Genomic DNA, 22,681 nt, shown 5'->3' with positions numbered 1-22,681 from the left:
GTAGCTCAGTGGACAAGTGGTTCTGGCACCGGATGCAGAGGGGCTGTGCCTCTGGAGCGGAGGACTGCCGTGCTTCAGCACAGAGACCGCCGACCTCCTTGACTCCTTCCTATCTTCACTGTTTGAACAATTCTGCAGTAAAACCGAAACACAAAGCAGTGGCAATCCAGCTTTTTAAGCTTCCCAGATATAAGGGGATTCTTTTATAGCAGTGCTGGGCAGTCAGTGTAGCCTTATGACTTCTAATTGCCAGGGATCCAGGGTGGTTACTGCTAGGAGTTGCCTCTGGGTCTGCTGAGAGAGCTGCTTGATCTGGAGACATTGGGGTGGTTCAACGTGGGGTGGGACCCTCTGAATGCAAAGCTTGCTTTCTGCTGCAGTGGGGCAGCTTCTAGCCATGCAGCTTTGCCTGAAACTGGTGCCTTCCAGATGTCTTGGGCAGCTTGGGGGTGATGGAACTTGTAGCCGAGTGTATCTGGAGGGCACCAGGCTGAGAAGACTCTAGAAAGGCCTGCAGTGCCATGGGACTGACAGAGGTCCCTGGTGCCTCAAATGGCTGGGTGGGCGGGAGGGAGGTGTTCTAGGCTGGCATTACAGAGATAAGAGAGTACATAGTTCTGCTTCTGATGTCTTAGGACAGGGGTGGCAAACCTGAACTTGCAGTCCAGATAGAACTTTCTGGGGGTCCCCAGATGTTCTTACTCTCTTTCTACCAAACAGCACTAAATTGGAGGCTCCCTGGCTGTTGTGCGCTTTCTTCCCTAGTCGACAATGTTGAATAACTCTTCATAGCTACCGTCTGAGATTTAATCTTCAGTATACTGCTGTCTTTTGTATTTCGGGCTGCACACCCTCTGCCTACTTCCTTATCTCCTCCGGTTGCTGGAATATGGTCCTCCAGAGCTTTTCCATAGTGGAATTCAGTGCTGAATTGGAAAGTGTATCCTGCCTCTGTTTTATGAAATGGGGAGTGGACTGTGGAATGCCGCTGCCTTTTCCCATACTCTCCCCCTCCTTGGAGAGCATTTTCTTTTTTGAAACCTGAAATGCTTCAAAGGTTGCATTGACACCACTGCTAATCAGGCTCCTTGCTTAACCAAGTTTCTTAAGCAGCTTAGAGCATAATCGCATGCATGTTCAGACAGAAAAATGCCCTGCAGCTCCCGGCATTCCTTCGCTAACATGGCTGGCTGGGGAATGCTGGGAGTTGTAGGACAATGTTCCTGTGTGAATGTGCAGCGGATCAAGTCCTTCATGGCACTGGTGCCTGTGCCCATAGCTAACTTGGATGCATGCCTACAACTGTGTGCTTGAGATGAACATGTACGGTTCCCAAAATCAAAGCAGCTGCCCTCTAATTACCCCTTTGCCAAGCTAGTCTTTATCCCAGGGAAGAAGCTTCGAATGCTGCCAGCAGAAGCCTAGTAGATTTACTGAGTGCAATTCACTGGGGGTGTGACATGGGCAAAAAGCAGATTCCTTCCTTCCTGCACATTGCAATTGTCAACATGGTGCTCCTTTCCTCACTCATCATTTAAAATTTATTTATGTTAAAAACTTTGTTTTTAGTTCAGAAATCTAGCATGTTAATTACAGCCATGACATTAATGCATTGTCTGGGTTGGCTTCCAAATTGTTGGGGGGTTGTTTTTTTTGGGTGGGGTTGCAGTTATGAAAGTTGAGTGACTGCTTGAGTTCACGTTTATCAGGGTTTGATCAGGGTACTCTGAATCTAACATACTGCATTTTTCGTCTGGTTTCAAAAGCCAGATTTAGTAGCGATCAGTTAATTAATGCATAGGTTGTATTGTGCATAAATAGTAGTTATAAAACAAATGTAGTAAAGCTAGTTTTCCTTGGTTGGATTCTTGAGTGATACATTTCATTTTCAGAGTTAATTTTTAGTTCTTTGGATTTCAGAAATGCAACAAAAATGTAGAATGGTTTGAAGAACATATTTATTCATTAAGACTGTCTTGAGATTTTTTTTGAAAATATAAGATGTATAGAATTTTTTTTAATAAAAGAAACTCTCACACTGAGTTTTCTATATACCTGCTCTTAAGAAAGCTAAATTTCCATTAGGTATTGTTAAACTTTTCTTACAAACCTTTTCTTGATTATAGCTCCCACCAACTCCAGCCAGTATGGCTGCTGACTGTCTTGGAATGATGGATATTGTAGTCAAAAGTTGGGAAAGGCTGTCTAGCTTATGATAAACAGTAATCATTTATGGTCAAGCAGAAGAAGAACCTGACAATTGAACCTGACAGTTGAAATACCATTTTACCTATATCCTCTCAAAAGATAATGGAGTAAACGTTTTCTGTAATATTGCTCTATTTAATATTCCAGGAAAATAAATTCATATTACCTTTACCTGGGTTGGGGAAAATTCAAGTTCTTGGGCAGGAGTTCTAAGAGGTGGCGTAAAATGCTTTGGCATGGCTCCTGTACAGGGTTGAGTAACTTGGAGTTTCGCCATATTTCTATTCTACTTGGGAACCAAGCAGTTCAGATCACTGGCTAGGCCTTACAATGCATAGCTTCAAGCTTTTTTCCAGAGCAGCAATTCAGGGGTTAGCAGAAATGTGGAATTTACAGGTGGTGGGAAGTACCTGTTAGTTGGGTAGAATGTGGAAGAGATGTGAACTACCTCTTTGTTAACTGCACTGATGCCCTGTACATCTGCGATCTATGAATATGAGCTGATGGGAAAGGTTCAGTGGGCAGAAGGTAAACTCCACCTGTTCTGGACTTCCTGCCAAGATGGCTAATGGGCAAAGAAGGGGAATTCCAAAATACCTGGTGATTCAGTTTCTGAAGTTCACCCTGCTTCAGTTTTGGACCTGTAGCATTTTCATTGTCGTGAGTGTAGAAAAGGGTGCCATGCAGAATTATTGCAGCTTTCCTGTGCAGTGGCCAGCAAGGGCTCGTATGTATCCCGCTTTAAGATGTACGTGTGGCAGGAGGCGGGTGATTTATGCACCTGTGCAGCTTTCTCCTCCCAAGTATAGACACCAACCTGGTGCCTTCCAGGTGTGATGCACTTCAGCTCTCAATTCATCTGGAAGGCAACGGATTGTGGAAGGGTGTCTTAACGGGAAAAGACGAGGAGTGAAATACAGTATATCACAGAAGTGAGTACGCCCCTCACATTTTGTAAATATTTTATTACATCTTTTCATGTGACAACCCTGAAGAAATGACACTTTGCCACAATGTAAAGTAGTGAGTATACAGCTTGTATAACAGTGTAAATTTGCTGTCCCCTCAAAATAACACACAGCCATTAATGTCTAAACCTCTGGCAACAAAAGTGAGTACACCCCTAAGTGAAACTGTCCAAATTGGGCATTATTAGCCATTTTCCCTCCCCAGTGTCATGTGACTCGTTAGTGTTATAAGGTCTCAGGTGTGAATGGGGAGCAGGTGTGTTAAATTTGGCGTTATCGCTCTCACTCTCTCATACTGGTCACTGGAAGTTCAACATGGCACCTCATGGCAAAGAACTCTCTGAGGATCTGAAAAAAAGAATTGTTGCTCTACATAAAGATGGCCTAGGCTACAAGAAGATTGCCAAGACCTTGAAACTGAGCTGCAACATGGTGGCCAAGACCATACAGCGGTTTAACAGGACAGATTCCACTCAGAACAGGCCTCGCCATGGTCGACCAAAGAAGTTGAGTGCATGTGCTCAGCATCATATCCAGAGATTGGCTTTGGGAAATAGACATATGAGAACTGCCAGCATTGCTGCAGAGGTTGAAGGGGTGGTGGGTCAGCCTGTCAGTGCTCAGACCATACGCCACACACTGCATCAAATTGGTGTGCAGGGCTGTCGTCCCAGAAGGAAGCCTCTTCTAAAGATGATGCACAAGAACCATGACATTCATGGTTCATTGAGGGAACCATGAATGCCAACATGTACTGTGACATACTGGACCCATTATCTGGACCCATTTCAGTCTGGCTTCAGACCCGGGTATGGCACTGAATCTGCCTTGGTCGCCCTGTACAATGACCTGTGCAGGGAGAGGGACAGGGGGAGTGCGTCCCTATTGGTTCTTCTGGACCTTTCAGCAGCTTTCGATACCATCGACCATGGTATCCTTCTGGATAGGCTAGCGGGATTGGGGGTCAGAGGCACTGCTTTGCAGTGGTTCCGCTCCTATCTCAATGGCCTTTTCCAGAAGGTGGTGCTGGGGGACTATGGCTCTGCGCCATGGCAGCTATGCCATGGAGTACCGCAGGGGTCCATTTTGTCCCCTTTGCTGTTTAACATCTATATGAAACCGCTGGGAGAGGTCATCAGGAGGTGGGGGCTGCGGAAAGTCCCAGATGACAAACACCCATTCGTTTACACTGAAACCTCCTCCATCCAGCCTCCTGCCTTCCACCTTATGCCTTGTGAAGGAACTACTGCCAAATCCATGTCACTTCTTTCGTAGGGCAGACACTACAGTAATAAAAACCAATAAATATGTCACTGTGAAATCTCACTAAAGAAGACTTTTCTACAGTTGGATAACTTTGACTGCCAGCTGGTTGTACCCAAGGAAGGACTGTTAGAACAAAGTTGTAGGTACATGGAACTTGGTGCTGCACAGGTGCTCATATTCCATATCTTCTTATCTTCCCTAACTGAGGACCCCAGGTGGCTCTAAAATAACTTGGGTTCCCCAAAGGTGGGACACCCCCCCCCCATTTGCAGGCCTCTCTGAAGCTTTTCTGGGGCTTGAGGCTGCTTCTCATCCAGGTGAGCACCTTTTTACACTGGCATGTGTCCAGGTGGCAGAGAGGATGATGAAGAATGGCAATGGCACACATATGCCTGCTGTATAGGCACCGGAGTATTTTGTCTCCAGTTACTATGTTTGAGGAAGAAGAAGAACTTTTTCCTCTTCTGTTAGAAGATTTTCCTGCATGGTTGGAGGAAGGAAGCCCATTTTTGGGGGTGGGGGGTAAGGTCACAAGATGGCAGCCTCTTCTGAAAGGGAGGAATTCCATTTTAATTTGGGTGCACCTCTGTCTACTTACTTGGAATTGAAAAGAGGCAAAATGGGTTTTTTGGCTATTGGTTGGTGCCAGCTTTTGCTCGTTGCAGTGCGGTCTGTGTCATTGCTTCACAGTGCACTGAGTGACCTCACGCTTTAACGGTGCCGGCAGAAAGGACTGACCGGCAGTGTAGTGCACACGCATGTATCAATGCATGAGCTGATTGCGTGCTGAAGCAGTTGCACCCTTGCCACAAGGTCTCTGTGGCACTTGCTCAACTCAGCAGGCTTGCGCAAGTCCTGGAAACTGTTTCCTAAAGACACTTGAGTGTGGAGGATTCTGTCCTGGGGCACGAGGTGGAATGGATGTTTCTCTTCCAGTCCTGTGGTTGACGCAGGCTTCGCCCGACCTTGCGGGGCCAGCTGCGGGGAGCGTGCTGAGGCAGGCTTTCCAGCCGCCACCTCAGGATATTTGCAGAGTTGTCCACCACCCGTTCTCTTCTTCCTCAGAAGAGAATATAATGTTGCAAAAGTGCATGTCATAACCCCGATTGGGAAATTTAGGCATAGTGCAGCTTAACTAACATTTAAATAGCTCTGGTTTTGAAAATGTTCATTTGCCAGTTTGAATGGAGTTGCCATTTTCTGTTCTTGGGAATTTCTGCAAAGTGAACTTCCAAGGAACAATGTTTGGCCGCTGCGTGTGGTTGTGACTACAATACTCTACTTTCCACTTTGCAAAACTTGCCAAAGTGGTTCCCCATCCAGTCACCAGTCGGATGCATGCTAACAGCTAATGTGACACCAACTTCCTTCATCAAGCCACAGTTTCCTGAAATCATATGTTGATCACTTTAGAAGCGAAGGTTATCGGTTTCCATCCAAACTGTAGCTGTTCTGATGTGGAACCTTTAGCATAATTTGCCCCATCTGGCCAGCAGTGCCTCAGGTGAGGCCTTACTGCTGGAGACAGCTAGTGACTTGGAACGGAGGCAAGAAGAAGAGTTGGTGTTGATAAGCAATAGAAGAAAACAGCAGGAGATGTTCTTCCTTAGCTCTTTGCTCATTCTTTGTGTTGGGAGGGCAGGTAATGGGCGAGGTGGCTTTCTCTGTGGGGAAAGGTGCAGGGCAGGGGAAGCTGTTTCCCATGTAAAGGTGTGTTCTTCCATCAGGTGTCTTGCTCAGAGTGGGCTTGGGTGTACAAGAGCTTCCCCTGCCTAGATTACAATTCCTTTAGTCCCAAACAAAGGGGTGGACAACCTCTGAAGGTCTGGGGGCAGGCGTTGCTGCCAGAGCCCCTGCCGTAGGCCACTGTGTCGTCTGTGGGGTGCCCCTGCACAAGACCTGTAATTGATGGTTTGCTGCTGGCATTGCGCAGTAAACTGATTTGTAGCTCTACAGAGGGTAAAATGGTTAAATTTAGCTTGTTTAAAATGGTTAAATTTAGCTTGTCAGTGGCTACCAAGCACCAAAAAGGCCAAATTTAGCTTGCAAACAAGCTAAATTTGGTTGTTTGGGGTTCTTTGTAGCTTTACAAATGTCATCCCTCCCCCAGGTTTCAAAGTAAAAAATGTGAAGGTGGGGGGTTGACAGAGGGCTGCATGAATCTTCACTGATTGCGTGTTGCTCGCCTCTGCGCCAGGGGGCTGGGAATTGGCGAACCATCTGCTCTGGAAACTTCCTGGGTGTTGACCCATTCCACGCTTTTAGCAGAATATTGGATGTTTATGCTGAAGTGGAATCCCCATGTCTTTCTCTTAGGATAGCTCCTTTGTTTATACAGATGGCTGAGGAATTCCAGTGTTCGTGTAGCTGTGCAGATCTTTACCTACAGAAGCATAAGCGACTCCACCTACCTGAGTTACTTGAGGTGTTTAGTGTTTACCAGGTTGGAAGAGGACACACTAATCTTGTCCAGAGTTGTCTTGTCTGTTCAAAGTTGTCTTGGCTGTCAGCTTTCTTCAGCTATCTTTTTCTTACATTTACAAACAAACAGAAATTGAACTGAGTTATCTGGGGGGACATGAGGTCATTTTGACATGAATGAATTTGCAGATGTTTGTTGAAAAGAACTTGTCTGCTCACATCTATTTATTTGGTTGGTTTTTACCCCACCTTTCTTTTTAAAAAAGACACGCAAGGAACTTCAGTTTGAACAGGTTTGGGGTTACCAGTGGAGGTTTTCCTAACTGCCTCATGAGGAGTTGGGGAAATTTGGGAATGAAATGGGGGTGGGGAACATGGTGTCTTCTTCCAAATCAGGATTGTGAAATGTCATTTGAACAATTTCAACATGTAGTTGAAAGTTATGATTAGATCTACTGACTGAAGATGTGACTTTTTGAGAATTACGTTCTCTCCATCTATCTGATTCGGCTACATTTCACCCTTTTAAAATCTAGTTTACAATCTAAAAATAATTTCCCCGTATGAAATGGAAATTTCAAGTCTCTTTACCTAGGAATTTTTGTATTTCTGTTAAACCTAGAGACAGATTTGTGTAATAGCTTGATTTTACCCTTTTTAAAAATTAAATCAGCTACTGGTCTGGTTTGCACATCACATTCACCCATGGTTGGCTGCTTTATCCAGGGTTTGCCTAAATCCTGGGTTGTTTCACTTTGCCCTCTCCCTCTTCCTCCTTGTATCCCAGATTTCTTTGTAGAGGCCTATAGAGCATTTGTTTTTTTAAATTGCTCTTACCTGTCAACTTAGTATCCTGACAAAACAGCCCATAGTTCTGGTTTCTCACATAATGGCAACCCTTGTTTTAAGCTTTCCAGAGTTGACTACCTACCAGCAAACTATGCACTTTCTTCTTGGGATGTTAACAAACTCTGGCTTATTAATATGACCGTATTCCCATTGTGACCACCTACAACCCATACCATATATTAATGGTTGTAAAGCACCAATCCGTGGCATATATAAACGCATTCTATGCTTCAACCAGGCCACTGTGTGTGTGCGTTCTGTTTCTTAGCAGTCGTAAGTGCAGCTTGGGACCTGCTGGATTCTTTAACTTCCATCTCCTCCTACGCTCTGTTAGATTGTGGTCAAATAGGTGCTTTGTGACTACAGCATCAAGCTGCCTTTATCCCCACCCATGCTTTGCATATAATCTACAGCCCGATGAAGAGCTCTGGAGATTGCAAAAGCTCTCTATGTTTTTGGGAGAGTTAGCTTGCTTTGGCAGATGGTGCATCTCAGAGTTGAATTGTAAGGCTCTGGTAAGGAGTCCTGGCACACCATGGTCCTTGGCGTAACTTCAGAAGTGTTTGTCCTCCTGTTCAGTTTGGGAAGCAAATCTTGATACTAAAAATGAACTGTTTTTCAGTAGTTGTTGATCAAGTCTTTTTTCCACCAGCATTATAGCATTTAGGATATGGATGTGTTCTTTCCAGTTTCAGGCCTGTGGCTTAAGGTGTGTGCAAATAAAATGCTGGGAAGATGTTTCTGCTACTCTTAACATTTATGCACCGATCAATGAATAAAGCTTCACATAAATGCCAGATCTGGTTTTGAGACAGATTTGTGACCAATATGGAGTATTTGCTAGTTGTGTGGATTGGAACTCAGACACTCTTCCTCAGGTGACCCTCTTTCCCCAACCTCCATCTTCTGTTTTGCCTCCTCATTTCCATTTATGCTAATAATAACGACCTGCTTTCAGAGCAGGGATGGGCAACCTTTGGGGCTGCAGCTCGTTTGAGAAACTGTCCTGAGCACCCCCACAGAATGGCTACCTTGAGAAATGTGGCAGAGGACAACTAACGTGCCCAAGGGACCAAACTTGTCAGTGTCAACAGAAACCAAAATCTTGGCTGCTAGTAAGAGACCCCGATCACTGTATTTGGAAAGGAGGGAGCAACTTGGGGAGCACTAAGATGTTGCCCTTTGGCAAATGGGTATCCGCTGACATCTCACTATATATACTCAGTCGTACAGAAACGGCAAGGATTAATTATTTTTATTCCATACCATTTCACGTTCAGAGTCCGGTCACAAAGTATAAGGTTAAAAATTATGGTAGTATTGCATGTGCTTTGGAAACTCAGAAGTGTGAGAGAAATAATAACTATAGGAAACTTTCCAAACCATCCTTGCTTTTGGTTTCCTTTGTGTTAGTCTTGCTGTAACATACCAGAATTTCTCTGCTGCTCTGCTAAAGATACTCTGGCTACAGGAGTGTTCTGTATCATGGGCCTTGAATGAGGCTTCCCCCACACCCTCTCTTACAAAGAAGTTATTCTTCATAAGGTGCTGCATACTTTCTAAACGGTCATCTGCTTGCGCCTTTCCTCTGTCTTTCTCTCCCCTCGCCTTGTGGCTACAATGGGATTCCAATAAGGAATGAAATGCTTTAAATTCATACGTCATTGTGGTGTAATCTTGTTGATTGAAGTTCCTGTTTTGGTAACACTGGTAAAATGCATACGCTGCTCCCTGAGGGACAGACTGAATATCCTCCATAAGGTCATAAATTTGTCCTTCATGAGAGAAGCCCCCTCCTTTCCTGTAGCACGAGGGTTAATTCAGAGCTCCTTCTGCTGCATGCTTCTTTTCCAAAGGGGGAAATGCAAAATGCTTGGAATGTCTGAAATTCCGGACCCTACTACTTTGCTGGATCCAGGCGGTGGGAGGCTCCCTGTTTCATCGCTTAGACCTCCTTCCCCCCATTTCCTGACTTGCCACTTCCAAGATTTATAGGGGGTCTGATGTGGGGTGTTTCTCTTTTCTTTCCTATTGAAAGGCAGCCTTTGAAGACTTTGAAAGTTGGGCTTCCTGTTGCTATAGCTCAAGGCTACAAAGGGAACAGATCTTAGGAGTTGAGTCATTTCTGTTAGTTTGTCAGGGAGTTGCCCCTGTCCCTTTCCTCTTGCCCACTCTGGACTTTTAACAGAAGAAAGCTGTAGGCATGGAAGGTGTGGTGGACCGTACCACTTCCAGTTGTGGTTGGAGAGAGATGGTTTTGAACCTCATATAAATACTTGAGATTTTTTTCTGAGAAAATGCCCAAAAGGCAGCTTTGCAGAATTTTCTTTACTGTGTTTGCCCTGCAATGTTTCAGGACTTCAGCGTGATGGGACAGGGTTGAGTGACCAGCTCAGAACTTACTGCTTGTAGTAAACCAGTGAGTCAGGTTCTACGCACCCATTCCCTCTCTCCCTGGTGGGGGAATCTTGTAAAGAACAATCGGCAACAATGAATGATTGTAGTTTCCATTGGTACGAGGTGTCGTCACGTTTAACTTTTAAATGAAAAGTAAATATGAACAAAGCCCAGTAGAGAAAATGCACGAAAGTAAATTGAATGATATGGAAAGAAAAAAATAGTAAGGTTTAGTCAGTTAAGTAGGCACTAGAGGCAATTTCTCAGTGTATTTTGTATGTCAGTATATCAGAAAGCTGGCATGGTGGTGAGATTGTTTGACTGTGACCCCACTTGGCAATGAAACTGGCTGGCTGACTTTGAGCCGGTCACTGACTCTTAAGCCCAGCCTACTTCACAGGGTGGTTATGAGGATAAAATGGAGCTATGTAAGCAACCTTGTGTTCTTCACAAGAGGGGTGGGGGGAGTAATACCAGAAGATAAGACTCCCAGGTTGGAATGCACTCAACAAGCTCCTGGGGAAGAACAGAGGACAAGTGGACAAGTACAAATAGCTCTGTTGCTAATAATGCAGTTGGATCAAAGCCGAAAGGAAGTCTAGAGGCTGATATGCACAGAGGTGAAAGGACAGTCCAGTGCTGCACAACACATACAATTTGAACATGGAATGTGAGAACAGAATGGTGTAACTTAGTGTCCTGCAAGAGCAGGCAGTTGGAAGGGGCCAGAAGGCCATTGGGTCCAACTCTACTTTTCTGTTATTCTAAGTATGGACCCAGGGGCAAACTGGAAAGTGTATAGCAGGAAGTGGAATGGTTAAGCATCACAGTGCTTGATGTAAGTGAATTAAAATAGAGTGGAATGGGACATTTTCAGTCAGAGAAACACCAAGTGTTTTCTCTGGAAATGACAAACTCAGGAGAAATGGGGTGACTCTAATACTGAGTCAAGACGTAGCACAAGCAGTAAGTTGCTATAATGAAAAGTCCGACTGAATAATATCAATCAGAATTTGTGGGAAACCTATCCACATAACCATCATTCAAGTCAATGTTCCAACAACCAATGCTGAAGAGGAAGGAATTGAAAAAAAAATTATGCAGGTGTTCAAGAGGAGGTTGATAACACACCAAAACATGATGCTAGCTGCCTGGAACACAAACATAGGAAACAATGCAGAATCAAATATAGTAGGGCAATTTGGCCTAGGGGTAAGAAGCAGGAGCACAGCTCTTAAAGAATTCTGTGAAGTCAACATACCACATATACATACTTCAACAACAACACAGTCTTCTGCCCAATGTGCTTTCACCACAAATGAAAGAGTGACAAGACTTGATGCATAGTATTTGCCTGAGCATTGGCTTTTGAACATAAGTGTCTGTCTGTATGATCGAGACAGGAGTTCAAAGCTAAATACTGGGGAGGAAGGACTGTTCTTTTCCAGAGAGAACTGCTTACAGCCAAGAGTAGGTTGCAGGGATGGCAGCTCATGCATGCAAGCACAGCATGATCCATTTGAGGAAGGAAAGGGCCAGTTCATGCATGCTAGTTGGCTGCTTTTCTGCACTAAGCTGGGGAGAGCAGCATGTGGGCTGCAAGTAGCTCCTGGACCTGTTTTGTGTCCCCTGCCAACTCCCAAACTGTCGCTGTCTGAACGGCCACCAAATCTTGGTCATGCCATGGCAGCCAAGAAGAACTTTCCCCTTTTAGAGCAAGGGGTGCAGTCGGTCAAGGCAAATCACCAAGCAGCTTGTCTTAATGTCAAATTGCAATCTGGGGGTCATCCAGGAATGCAATCTCCTTACTGTGTGGCTTGGTTTAAAGGGGACGCAGGGCTTCCTTGCTGCTGTGGGATTCCCAGACTTGGAGGCACTGCAGCCATTTAAGGGTTTGTGTGGGGGGATGTGCACGCCCTGCCCTGCTTGAGGACTCTCCAATAAGCACGCCAATGCTTTTAGCCCAGTGAGCTGAGTGACCATGGTCTGCCTTGGGAAGTGCTCAGAGCAGTGGCTTCAGATTTCAGAACTGCCGATGCAGAGATTTGAACCCGGGATCTTTGCATGCAGAGCCCAAGTGTGAGAGGGCCTACTAAGCTCTGGCTTTGATAGAAGGAGCCTTTTCCATGGTGACCTTTCCAGAGAGGCTACCTGAGCCTTCCCTAATGCATTTATGGTGCCAGATCAAGTCCTTCCTGTTCTCTTAGGTCTTTTAATTGTTTAAGTGTTTTCGTACTTAATTGTTGCATGATGGCATGGTAGTTTTTCCTCTGCAGAGTATTTTGTGGCTCTGTGTAGGATGTGATGGCCATGGGTGTGGTGATAATCTCTTGTTTTGATCGCTTCCATGCTTCATGGGGGTCTTGTGCTGTTTTGTTTGTTGTTGATTTATTGTTGTGGATTTATGAGAGCTGTGACTTTAATGTGTTTGAGTTTGTTTTTAGAACGCTTTTGTTTTGTGTACGTAATAAATGGAGTGAATAAACAGAACTGAAACAAAGCTAAGGTATGGCCCTTTCAAGAGGGATTGCATGGAGAATATTGGCAGCAAAAGTACTGCCAACTTTTGAGAAAAATCCCTCATCTATTGTGTAGGGAGGAAGAGAGGGATCCTGTTAAAAATTGTGTATGCAAGGAGCTATATTTGCATTTAGCCTGTTTGCGCTTGCTTCTTTTTTCTTTTTCCTTCTTAAGAGAGCCACAGAAGGAGACAATTGCAGTGAATCTAAATCTGGAACCCTGATTTGTTGCTTGTAAACAAATCAGCATCATAAAACCAGGGATTGCTGTTGGCTTAGGAATCCTGGCTTTTGCCAGGATCTGGGCTGCTCGGGCTTCACCTGATTGTCAGAACTGGAACACCTTCCTCTGTATTTGCAGGATTGGTCCCAAGCCCTGCTGGAGCTCTCAGCCTTCTCATGTGTGTCAGCTGGGAGCTCCAGGGGAAGAGATGTATAACAGCAAACTCTTGCCTCAGAACATGGGTCTTTCTGGTTGGGACTACATCTTACTTGACCTAAATCCTGCCTCACCTCAGCAGTGCAGGTCTTTCTGCTAACGGTGGTGCAGCTTAGCTAACGGTGGTGCAGTTTAGCTAACGGTGGTGCAGTTTAGCTCCTGCACCCTTCCTGACCCTTGCCGCATCTGGACCCTGGCTATGTATACTGCCTTGCCGCATTGCCTCAGCAATACAGTTTTTCCTGCAAGCTGTGGCTCAGCTCCTGCATCTTCCTGACTCTTGCTGTGAATCTTGTCGAATTACCCTGCCATATGGTATCTGCATCTCTGTTAGTCTTCCCGTTCTTGACTCTTGGCGTTTTCAGGATCACATCCTTGCTTTTGGACTTTGGACTCTTTCTAGGCCAAAGTTCTGTTGCTCTGGCCCAGGTACCTCTGTCCTGCTCCTGTTGCTCCTTTCCTGGCCCCTGGCAGCTTGTCTGTGAGCATCACACCAAGTTCCTGTTTGGGCATAACAAGGAGGTCCTTATTTCTTGTGGTTTACCTGCCTCTGCAGGTGGAAGGAGCAAAGTGGAAGAGAACAGGGCACATATCTCACTGGTCATAAATGCTGGCTTGCCATAATATGCGAATATTTCCTGTTTTCCTGTTAAGCTAACATTGATAGTGATGCACCAGAGGGGCAGTGACTTTCCAGATTGTTTTCTTAAGGCTGATATGAACTCCTCTAGTTGTTACTCCTAGTTGATGATTGCAAAACTTGTCCTGTCACTTAATTTCCCTGTTCCTTCCCTTCATCTGTATAGAGAATCACTGTTAATATTTTGTGAGTTTTGGTCTTTTAATGGGCCTGCCTAGTGAAGGTTTGTGGTTAATATGAGCTGAAGTTCAATTTGTTCTAACGAAACATTACCATAGAAGGCCAAGTGGAGTTGTTTTCTTTTCCTTAGGCAAGAGCTGAATAGTGATGTTTGTGCAACTGTAACTTATGTACTGTTAACAAGGAAAGCTAAGCATCTCTGTTGTTCTTGCATCAGCTGCATCACTGTTGTCTCTTCCCCCCTTCTCCTGGGTCTTTAAACACTACAGCGTCAAGAAACTGTAAAGCTGTAACCGGTGGTGGAACAAACTATTTGCAGATTCAATCCTCGGCATTTCCAGGTGGGACCAGGAAGACTCTTGCCTGAAATCCTGATGAGCTGTTTGTTTAATATTTCATTTTTATACTGCCCAATAGCTGCTGCCACTTGGTGTAGCTAAGACTGAGCTTAATGTATCTAAGATAATACTGGTGTGTAAAGGTTGATGGCTTGATGAATGAGATGCTTGGCAGACCGCACTATTGGATGGCAGTGACTGAATGAGCCTGGGAAACGCCGCCCCCAAAAGCAAAGGTGGATTATTCATAGTGTACGTGTACTTCTGCTACCCTGATCTTGGGAATCTCTTTGTCACACTCATGGCATGCCAAGTATCCTTTTTTTAGACATGAGTCTGTCTGGACGAGGAGAATATGTCAGTTGAGAACAGAAAATTGTGTTTGGAATGCTTCACCAAAATGATATTTTCACAGGTCGGTGTAATATCGCATCAGAAAAAAGCCTGAATATTAAGTGTAGCAACAGAAATTACCTGAATTAAGTAGTGGTAAGAAGGAAACTACAGAGTGTTTACATGAAATGGTGAATGACGGGCATTATGTTTGGCTTTGTACTTTGGAAAGTCACATCACTTTACTCTCTCACACACACCCAATTTTCTGTGTGTGTGTAAAATATGGTCCAAAGAAAACACATGGAAGCCAAAAAGGAACTTAAGTACTCTTTGAACTGGAATTAGTTTGTCTTTTAAAATATATTAATTTCAGTGCAAAATGGACAAAAATAAGAACTGACATGTTATGCAATTGCTAGCTATTTTCTACATTTTCTTAAAGGAAAACAAGGTAGGACAAAAGGAGAAACCCAGGTGCAAAAAGGGACAGATGTTAAATGCTAGGCGTGATTTATGGTAAAACTATTCAAAACATATTAAATCTTCATGTGAATTTCTTTTAAAGCCTCAGCATTCCTGATGTGTGGTGAGCTGAAGCTCTCCTTCAGGGGACCAGAGAGTGAAGGCCAATTAAATAGTTGTAAAAAGAAATAATTACTTTTCTAGGTATATCGTTTCTTGTTCTCCCGATGCTCTCACACTGTGACAAGACCAAGAAACAGAGCCCAAATGGGATTCCGTAGAGAGAGGCTTCCTTGTCGTGGCTGTCAGTTGCCTGGCTTGTGCATAATGCTTAGCCGTAGCACAGAACTTCAGGGTTCATATACTTCTGGCACGGATGAAAGAAAAAAAGTGAAGCTTATGCCACCAGTTTCAATTAGCTGCAGTTATTTGTTTATATCTGAACCCAGGCAAACCAAAGCTAGTATTTACTATGGTTTGGTGAAGGCTTAGGATAAATTTAGCCTTCTGGAATCTGATTTATTACTTTTTAACAAGAACTCTGAGGTCCATCAATTAAAGCCAGTTGCAAAATACTGGCCTGGAAGGGTCCCTCCTCCTTAAATGGGGTTCCCCTGAGCCGCCCCGAGGCTTTGTTGTGATGGGGGCTGCATAGAAATGTTTTAAATAAATAAATAAATAATAAATAAACCTGCTCAGCCCAGGACAAACAGTGATTCTCAGTTTCCCCCCAGGCCTTGTGCTTCAGCAGAGTGGTTAGTGTGTGGGGGAAGGTTTGCATTTGCTGCTGGATAATGGGAGTGGAACTGATGTGCAGCCTCCCCCCCACCCCGCAGATCTTATTACCTGATTTAGGGAAACAAGCCAACATGTGAAGCCCTTGTTTTACTATCCTGGCTTGTAAACCAGTTACCGTTAAGCTCATTTCCATGTGTTTGGACGAACTTGCAAACTGATGTCTGAACAAGTTTTCCACTAAAATTTGCAATTGCCTGCTTGTAGCTTTTTGTGGGGTGGAGGGGGAATGCTGAGGGACACTTCCTCAGATCTGACACTTCTTCTATATGTGTCTAAATATGGCTTATTGTGCCATAATAACCCACAGTCACCAAACCATGGATGTGAACCCTGGCTGGTTGGTCCCCAAAAGTCCAGAGTTCCAGGTTTTGATGACGATAACCAACCCTGGGTCCATTGTAGTGGAAGTGGGCAGACAAGGGGGAACCATCTCCTGCTCACCCTCCGAACTGCCCAGTTTGTTGCCGCAAGCCCCGCCTCCCCCATAAAAGTTGAAATGCCACCTGCCTCATGCCTTACTTTGCTGGAAGTTTGAGGGCCTTGTTTTGATAGGCTTGGAATCAATCGCTTGTCCTCGGTGGGCATTTAAGACTGGCCCAGACCTTTCCACAGGGTTTCATGGATTTGGCTTCTGCTTGTTGGCTTGTGTGACCCCTCTGGAAATGCTGGGTTTGTATTTCAGCGCTCAGCTGGTAGCCACAGGGAACAAGGAATTGCATGCAGACGTGGGGGAGCTGGCAGAAGAGAAAAGTTCTGTGGTGGGATTATTTGTATAGAGGATAGAGCTGCTCCTTTGGGTGCTTCTCTCCCCCTTTCTGCCTCATTTTTATGGGCCAAACAGGCTCCGTTGGGCTCATTCAGGTATTACTTGGCTGCTTGAATTTTTTTGATACAAAGATTTTACAGGTTTGGCTATGTTCCAGTTTTGAAGGTATCATTTAATTTCACAGGATGTAATAGGAATTATGGGTTTGGCCCTGCTAAGCCTGCATTTACTCTTGTGCAAAATGTATGCTGCGGATTTTAATTTAGTATGTACTATGCCTTGAAGGATCCAGTTGCTTCCAAGGCAAGAGCAACTAGAGTAATGTCAGACTATAACAATCAATCTAGGGTCCTTTTCAGTCAAAGGGCAATTAATAGTACATTGTCTCATGGTGCAATCTACTATTAAGGGAGCAGTGCGGCTGGCTGGTGGAACCATGGGTCTTCTCAAGATCGTCTTCACTTGCCTCTTCTCTGTCATTTGAGACCTTGAGGATTTCAGAAAGAATGGAAAATTGAAAGGGGAGGATAGTTGTCATAAAGCTGGTTTGTCTATCTCTCTGAAGACGGCAAAACAGCAGTTTGTTTCCAGTCTTGGACCTCTTTTACCTCTGTGAGATACAGGAAGGTGAAAGTATTTGTTTTATTAACTTTGCACTGAGTTTTTATCCTCTTTGTTTTCCATTTTGCAAGGAACCTGAGAAGGTTTTCATGGCCATCCTCCCCTCCACTTTATCCTTTATTGTTACAATTGCTCTGTGAAGTAAGCTAGTCTGAGGGTCAGTGACACCCAGTGAACCTCATGGCCAAATGGAGAGTAAAGTCCAGTTCCCCCATTTCCAGTCCAGCACTTTCAAGCATTACACTAATGTGGCTTCCAGTGTTTGAACTTGTAAGGAAAGAAGGTTTCTATTGCTTCCTATTAGATTGTGTTTACTTGAACACCTGTACCACTTACCTGGAACCAACTAAGATGGTTTGCAAAAATTACGGGGAAAAAAGGGAAACTAATGCAAACCTAGTGAAATATCAAAAGCAATCTTAAAAACCATACTAGTTCTAAAAAAGCTAAATCAAAACAATGTATTTTAACCACTCCCTGAATGCAGAGGGAATGGGTATTCTACTAGTGTTAACATCTACTCAGAATATGTCTGAACTTTAACTCTACCTTATTTAATGTGCATTTGTGAAGAAAACAGCTTTATGTTGATAGTTCTGAAAACCTTTCCTTAAAACGAGGTAATCATGTTTCTTGCTCTCTTTTCCTCTTTTGCACAGTCTGTGGGCCAAACATTGATGTTCGCAACAGTGTGGATGAGCTGAAGCAGCTGGAAGGTTGCACAGTGGTTGAAGGGTTTCTCCGGATCTTGTTGATACCTCAAGGAGAGGACTTCAGCAACTACCGCTATCCGAAACTCACAATGATCACAGACTATCTGCTGCTGTTCCGTGTAGCAGGCCTGGAGACCCTCAGTGACCTTTTCCCCAACCTCACAGTGATCCGTGGCAAGAACCTTTTCTACAATTATGCGTTGGTCCTCTTTGAGATGACAAACCTTAAAGAGATTGGGCTGCACAACTTAAGGAACATCACTCGGGGTGCTATCCGGATTGAGAAGAATTCTGACCTGTGTTACCTTTCCACAGTGGACTGGTCTCTGATCTTGGATGCTGTCTCCAACAACTATATTGTGGGGAATAAACCTTCAAAGGAATGTGGAGATTTGTGTCCAGGGACAGCTGAGGAAAAGCCACTGTGTGAGAAGACTTCCATTAACAATGAATACAGCTACCGCTGCTGGACTTCTAACCACTGCCAGAAAAGTAAGAATTGATGGATTGTTAAATCTGTTCCACTTTGAATTCAACTTCTTACTTTTATATTAAGCCTTAAAAAAAGAAGTAGTAACTCTCTTTTCCTAGGGGTGGGAGAATCGGGGATGTTGATGGTTGCTGAAATTCTCTAAGCTTCACTTTGAGGCTTGGTTTGATTTGTTCCTGCTTTTGTTCACATTTAGAAGGAAAGTGTACATTTCTGGGCTGGGTTTTTTTTTACATGTACGCACATGGAAATATGTATTTGGGTAAAATTTCAAAGTGCTAGCTATTCAAATTTTAAAAATTTTAAAAATTTAAAAATTTTAAATTTGATTGCATATTGCCCAGTTTACAGACATATTTGAAAAAAAAATGCACTCCAGCTTGTGTTTGGACTGTGAGTGGGACAATTTTGGATGTTTTGGTAACTGAAACAGTTTGCCTTTGCTAACCTTGCTTTTTAATCGCAGTGCATTGATTCCTCTGTAAAAAGAGCACAGTCTAAATCATTATAGGCAAGGGCAGAAATCTTTTTCAGTATAAGGCACTTTGCATCTTGCACACCCTCCAACTGACTCAAAGTTTAGGGAAGGACAGAGAAGTTTATTGTATGACAGTCTGTTAACCATGCATGTTTAGTTCATTTGGTGGCTATTATCATGAACCCTTGGGGTTAGCACTACTTTGGGGTGCTGGTGGGAAATGGAATGCTAGAATATTCCATGAAAAGAACAGCACACCATGGGGGCAAGCTGCAAAGAACTGCTTTTTCTCTTGGGAGAAGTACCCAAGCAGGTGGCCCTTCTGCAGAAAGCTGCTTCAACTGGTATCATCCAAGAAAAGCCCACCTTTAAGCACAGTCTGTTCACACCATTCTTAGTGGAGCAAGTGAGAAGGAGGCCTTTGTATTTGGATGGCTACATTTTGTTGAATTGGGAGTGATCTTTCCTGAGCGGTGTTGCCGGTGTTGCCTGCCTGCCTGTTTTCACTGTCTCTTTGCTTGGATTGGCTGCATGGGTTGTGTGATGTCAGAGGCACTCGTGTGTCTGTAGAAGGTGCAGAATTACCCAAAAGTTGCAGTGGGAATAGCATACGAGGCCTATGCTTCCTTGGGAAGAAGGGACTTTTCCGATAGAAATGGCTTTCCCATGGTGGTGAAGAAAATGGCCGTGCCAGTGTTACTCTTACACCCAGGTTTCATTCTGCCAGAGTGATCTTTCACTTGTTATCAAAGCGGCTGTGGATGGAGATGTCTCTTGAGTCAATTTGATGAGTAGTGTTTGCAACACGCTTTGTGATTTTCATGTAACCATTACAAGCGCATGTGCTTGGGGTGGACTTGTCCTCATTGCTACTGTTTGCTGTCTTGTACGTAGCTGTGGCAGAGTTTGCCTCGATAAAAACAAGACAGACTGTTAAGCTGGTCCTCTCTGCTTTTTCCTCCTTTGGCACAGGGGTGAGTTGAGGTAAACAAGCCTATCATTTGGATAATGATTATTGCATCCATTCAGGTAGCCGTCCAGGGGTATTGACAACACTGTTACAGTAATGCACTTGAAACGCTGCAAATTAACTTGTTGGAACAGCTGCTTCTGTTTTGTACTAGAAATTTAGATAAGCTTGGTGAATAGCTCTGAATCTAAAATTATGCTTTTTAATATGGGAAAGATATTCGTAACAATGAGCACGGTGGATTTGATTTAAATTGAATTGATTTAAATTACAATTTAAATTACTAGTCAGACTAGATTTAAATCATGGTTTTCTACATAATTTACATACATGCCTGCATTACCCATAGGTAGAGGAAGATCTTTAAAATATTCCCTAATTGGGTCTCTTTTATGGCCTACAGCCATTATAGATTTTCTTCTCCAGGGAAAGAATAATATGATAAACTTCCAGGCTATGCACAAAAAAAATCCACAGACTTGTGGAGTATTCTGCTCCGGAAGGGTTCACTTTCATTTCTACTGCTTGATCCTCCCTCTTCACACTTAGCTTCTTGTGCAGATCTATTCCAGACCCAGCTATCTTCTATTCATTGACTTTTTTTTTTGATATTTAGCATTTGTAAGCAAATTTAGGTAACGTGTGTGTAGATTTGCAAAGGACCGATGGAATTAAGATCTTTTTCTCAACTCTGTGTGTTGATTTTAAAAGATTTTTGCTGTGAAGAAGAAGCATGTGATCTCCACAGACACAAATCCAGTTTTGAGAACTGTACAACCAAGCATGTGTGATAATACCTTTGAAATAGAAAATTGCCCAGAGCATGGCATTGTGAATGGAATGACGGAATTCATTTCCCCAAAAAAAGAAGAAACATTTGCAGGGACATGCAGCCCCATGCTACATAATTAAAAACGGATTTTTATTTCATGATGAATAACCTATGTACTGTAATGTATCTTAAATAGAAAACTGTCTTTAGATAGACTTCCCCCCAAAAAGCATTGTATTTTAAAAAATGTAATTTAAATACAACAATCTGTTTTTAATTTTTTTGAAATCATTTATTTTTATCCACCCTGACAATGAGACATTGTTACTGTTTCATGTCTTCCAGCTGTTTGTCCCAGTTTCCCAACTCCATAGACATAGGCTGGTTCCATCCTCTTCCTTTTGGTGAATTGGGTTGTCACTCTTTATTTAATATGGCATATTCTAAGTGCTGAAAGCAGTCCAGATCAGTCATCCTTCCAGCAGCTCTGTGAGATCGACCAAAAGCGTCCCTATACTGTTGATAATGGGAGCTTGCAGCCCTTGCTAACAGCTATCAAGTGGGTTTTGGCTGAAGTAATTGGACTGAAAAATTCCACACCCATCCTTAGTCAGTATACTTCGCCAGGTGTTGCCTGGATGTGGTACTCTCTCCCCTTGGGGTGGCTTGTGGCTTGCAGGAGACCCTTTGATTGGATGTTGATGCCTGACTCCTCTTTAGTTGAGTCTAATGGAATGGGCCTGAGAATGGAGATTACTTGAGTCCATGCCATCCATAATCATAATTTGGCCAGTATTAATGCAATTTGTTGTGTTTCAAGCATTGCCGAATCGTCAGCTGTGAATTCTGAGGTGTTCCAGTGCTTAATAATATACCAGATGGAAAAAGGATGGCCATGTTTGTGGTTGAGCACAGGCAATTGCATCAAGAAAATGCAAATTCTTCTTTCAGGAACTAATGCAATGGACCACAACTGTTTCCTGGTTAGTTTCTAGTTTTGGTGTTGGCTGCTTTGGGGTTCTTTGGCATGCTAAAGGCTTAGTCTGGGCTGATAAGTTCCAAAACACACCCCAGTCGCTGGGCATTTGCTCATCCTGTCCTGTCCAGTCTTTCTGCTTCCGGGGGTGATAGACACCCAATGTGAGCCAAAGGCAGGTTTGCTTGGGTGCTGGCCATGCGAGTGAATCTGAAGCAACTGCTCCAAAGCAACGGGATTAGGAGGGTTGGTTGGGTTGCCACAAATTCTAGGACAATCTCTCTTGTTTTTGCTAGTGTAGACCATACAGCGGTCCCTGTCTTGTAAGCTCCTGTGTTACAGTGAGACTTCATAGTCTTTCTGCACTTTGTCACATGTTTCTTGAGATGAGACTTCTCTGCAATACAAAGATTTTGGCAAAGGAGGGAAAGGTCCATAAAAGAAAGCAGCGGTGTTACCAGTGGGTTGACCAAAGGAATAGAATTGTAAAGGACACCAAAATTTCAGTATAGGTGACACCTTTGTTAAGGTATCCTTTGAATACACATGGCTAGAACCATTAAAAACACATCCTGATAGGGACTCTTTTTCCTGACTGGCACAGCAAGACAGTGAGCCAATAACGTAATAGTTAGGAATGTGATGATGAAGGACTAGATTTAAAGCATTATGGTACAGTGGGCAGAGCAGCAGGAAATATCACAGCAGTCCTCATCGACATTTTACGTATTTTGTTCCTGACATTTCCCCCAGAATAATCTTTAGATCTGTATTATTAAAAGGGCTGATGGTAATGAGTCTCGACTGCAAGAAGGAAAACTTGGTCCTTGCCAGCAGTGTGCTTAGAGGGGAACCGCTGCCCTTTTTCAGGGAAAACAAGGGAAGTATAAATGTTCGATTGTTTAAAAAGAGCGCTTCCTGTTTACTCTGCTTGGTTGTTTGAGCACATTAGCAGAGATGGAACAAGGAGCACAACAGAAGGACGGAAGACAAATGCTCGCTTTTTGGTGGGGCGGGGGGAACAGCCATTTATTCACTCGGAATCTTTACATGCCACTTAAGCATCACAGTCCC

General features: G+C 43.8%; 1 protein-coding gene across 2 annotated transcripts in view; it reads left to right on the top strand.

Moving 5' to 3' along the window:
• The window catches only part of IGF1R (insulin like growth factor 1 receptor), a 196,346-nt gene that overhangs the window by 11,821 nt on the left and 161,844 nt on the right, over positions 1–22,681 (top strand). For both annotated transcript variants that reach the window (XM_044444981.1, XM_044444979.1), the window contains exon 2: positions 17,868–18,413. In XM_044444981.1, coding sequence (XP_044300916.1) covers positions 17,868–18,413 — 546 coding nt within the window. The remainder of the gene's footprint in view (positions 1–17,867; positions 18,414–22,681) is intronic.

This window comes from Varanus komodoensis, unplaced genomic scaffold (genome assembly GCF_004798865.1).
Source record: "Varanus komodoensis strain SLA01 unplaced genomic scaffold, ASM479886v1 scaffold46_3, whole genome shotgun sequence".
NCBI classification, from domain to species: domain Eukaryota; kingdom Metazoa; phylum Chordata; class Lepidosauria; order Squamata; family Varanidae; genus Varanus; species Varanus komodoensis.
The sequence above is the reverse complement of the archived record's forward strand: the minus strand, read 5'-3'. Positions and strand labels throughout refer to the sequence as shown.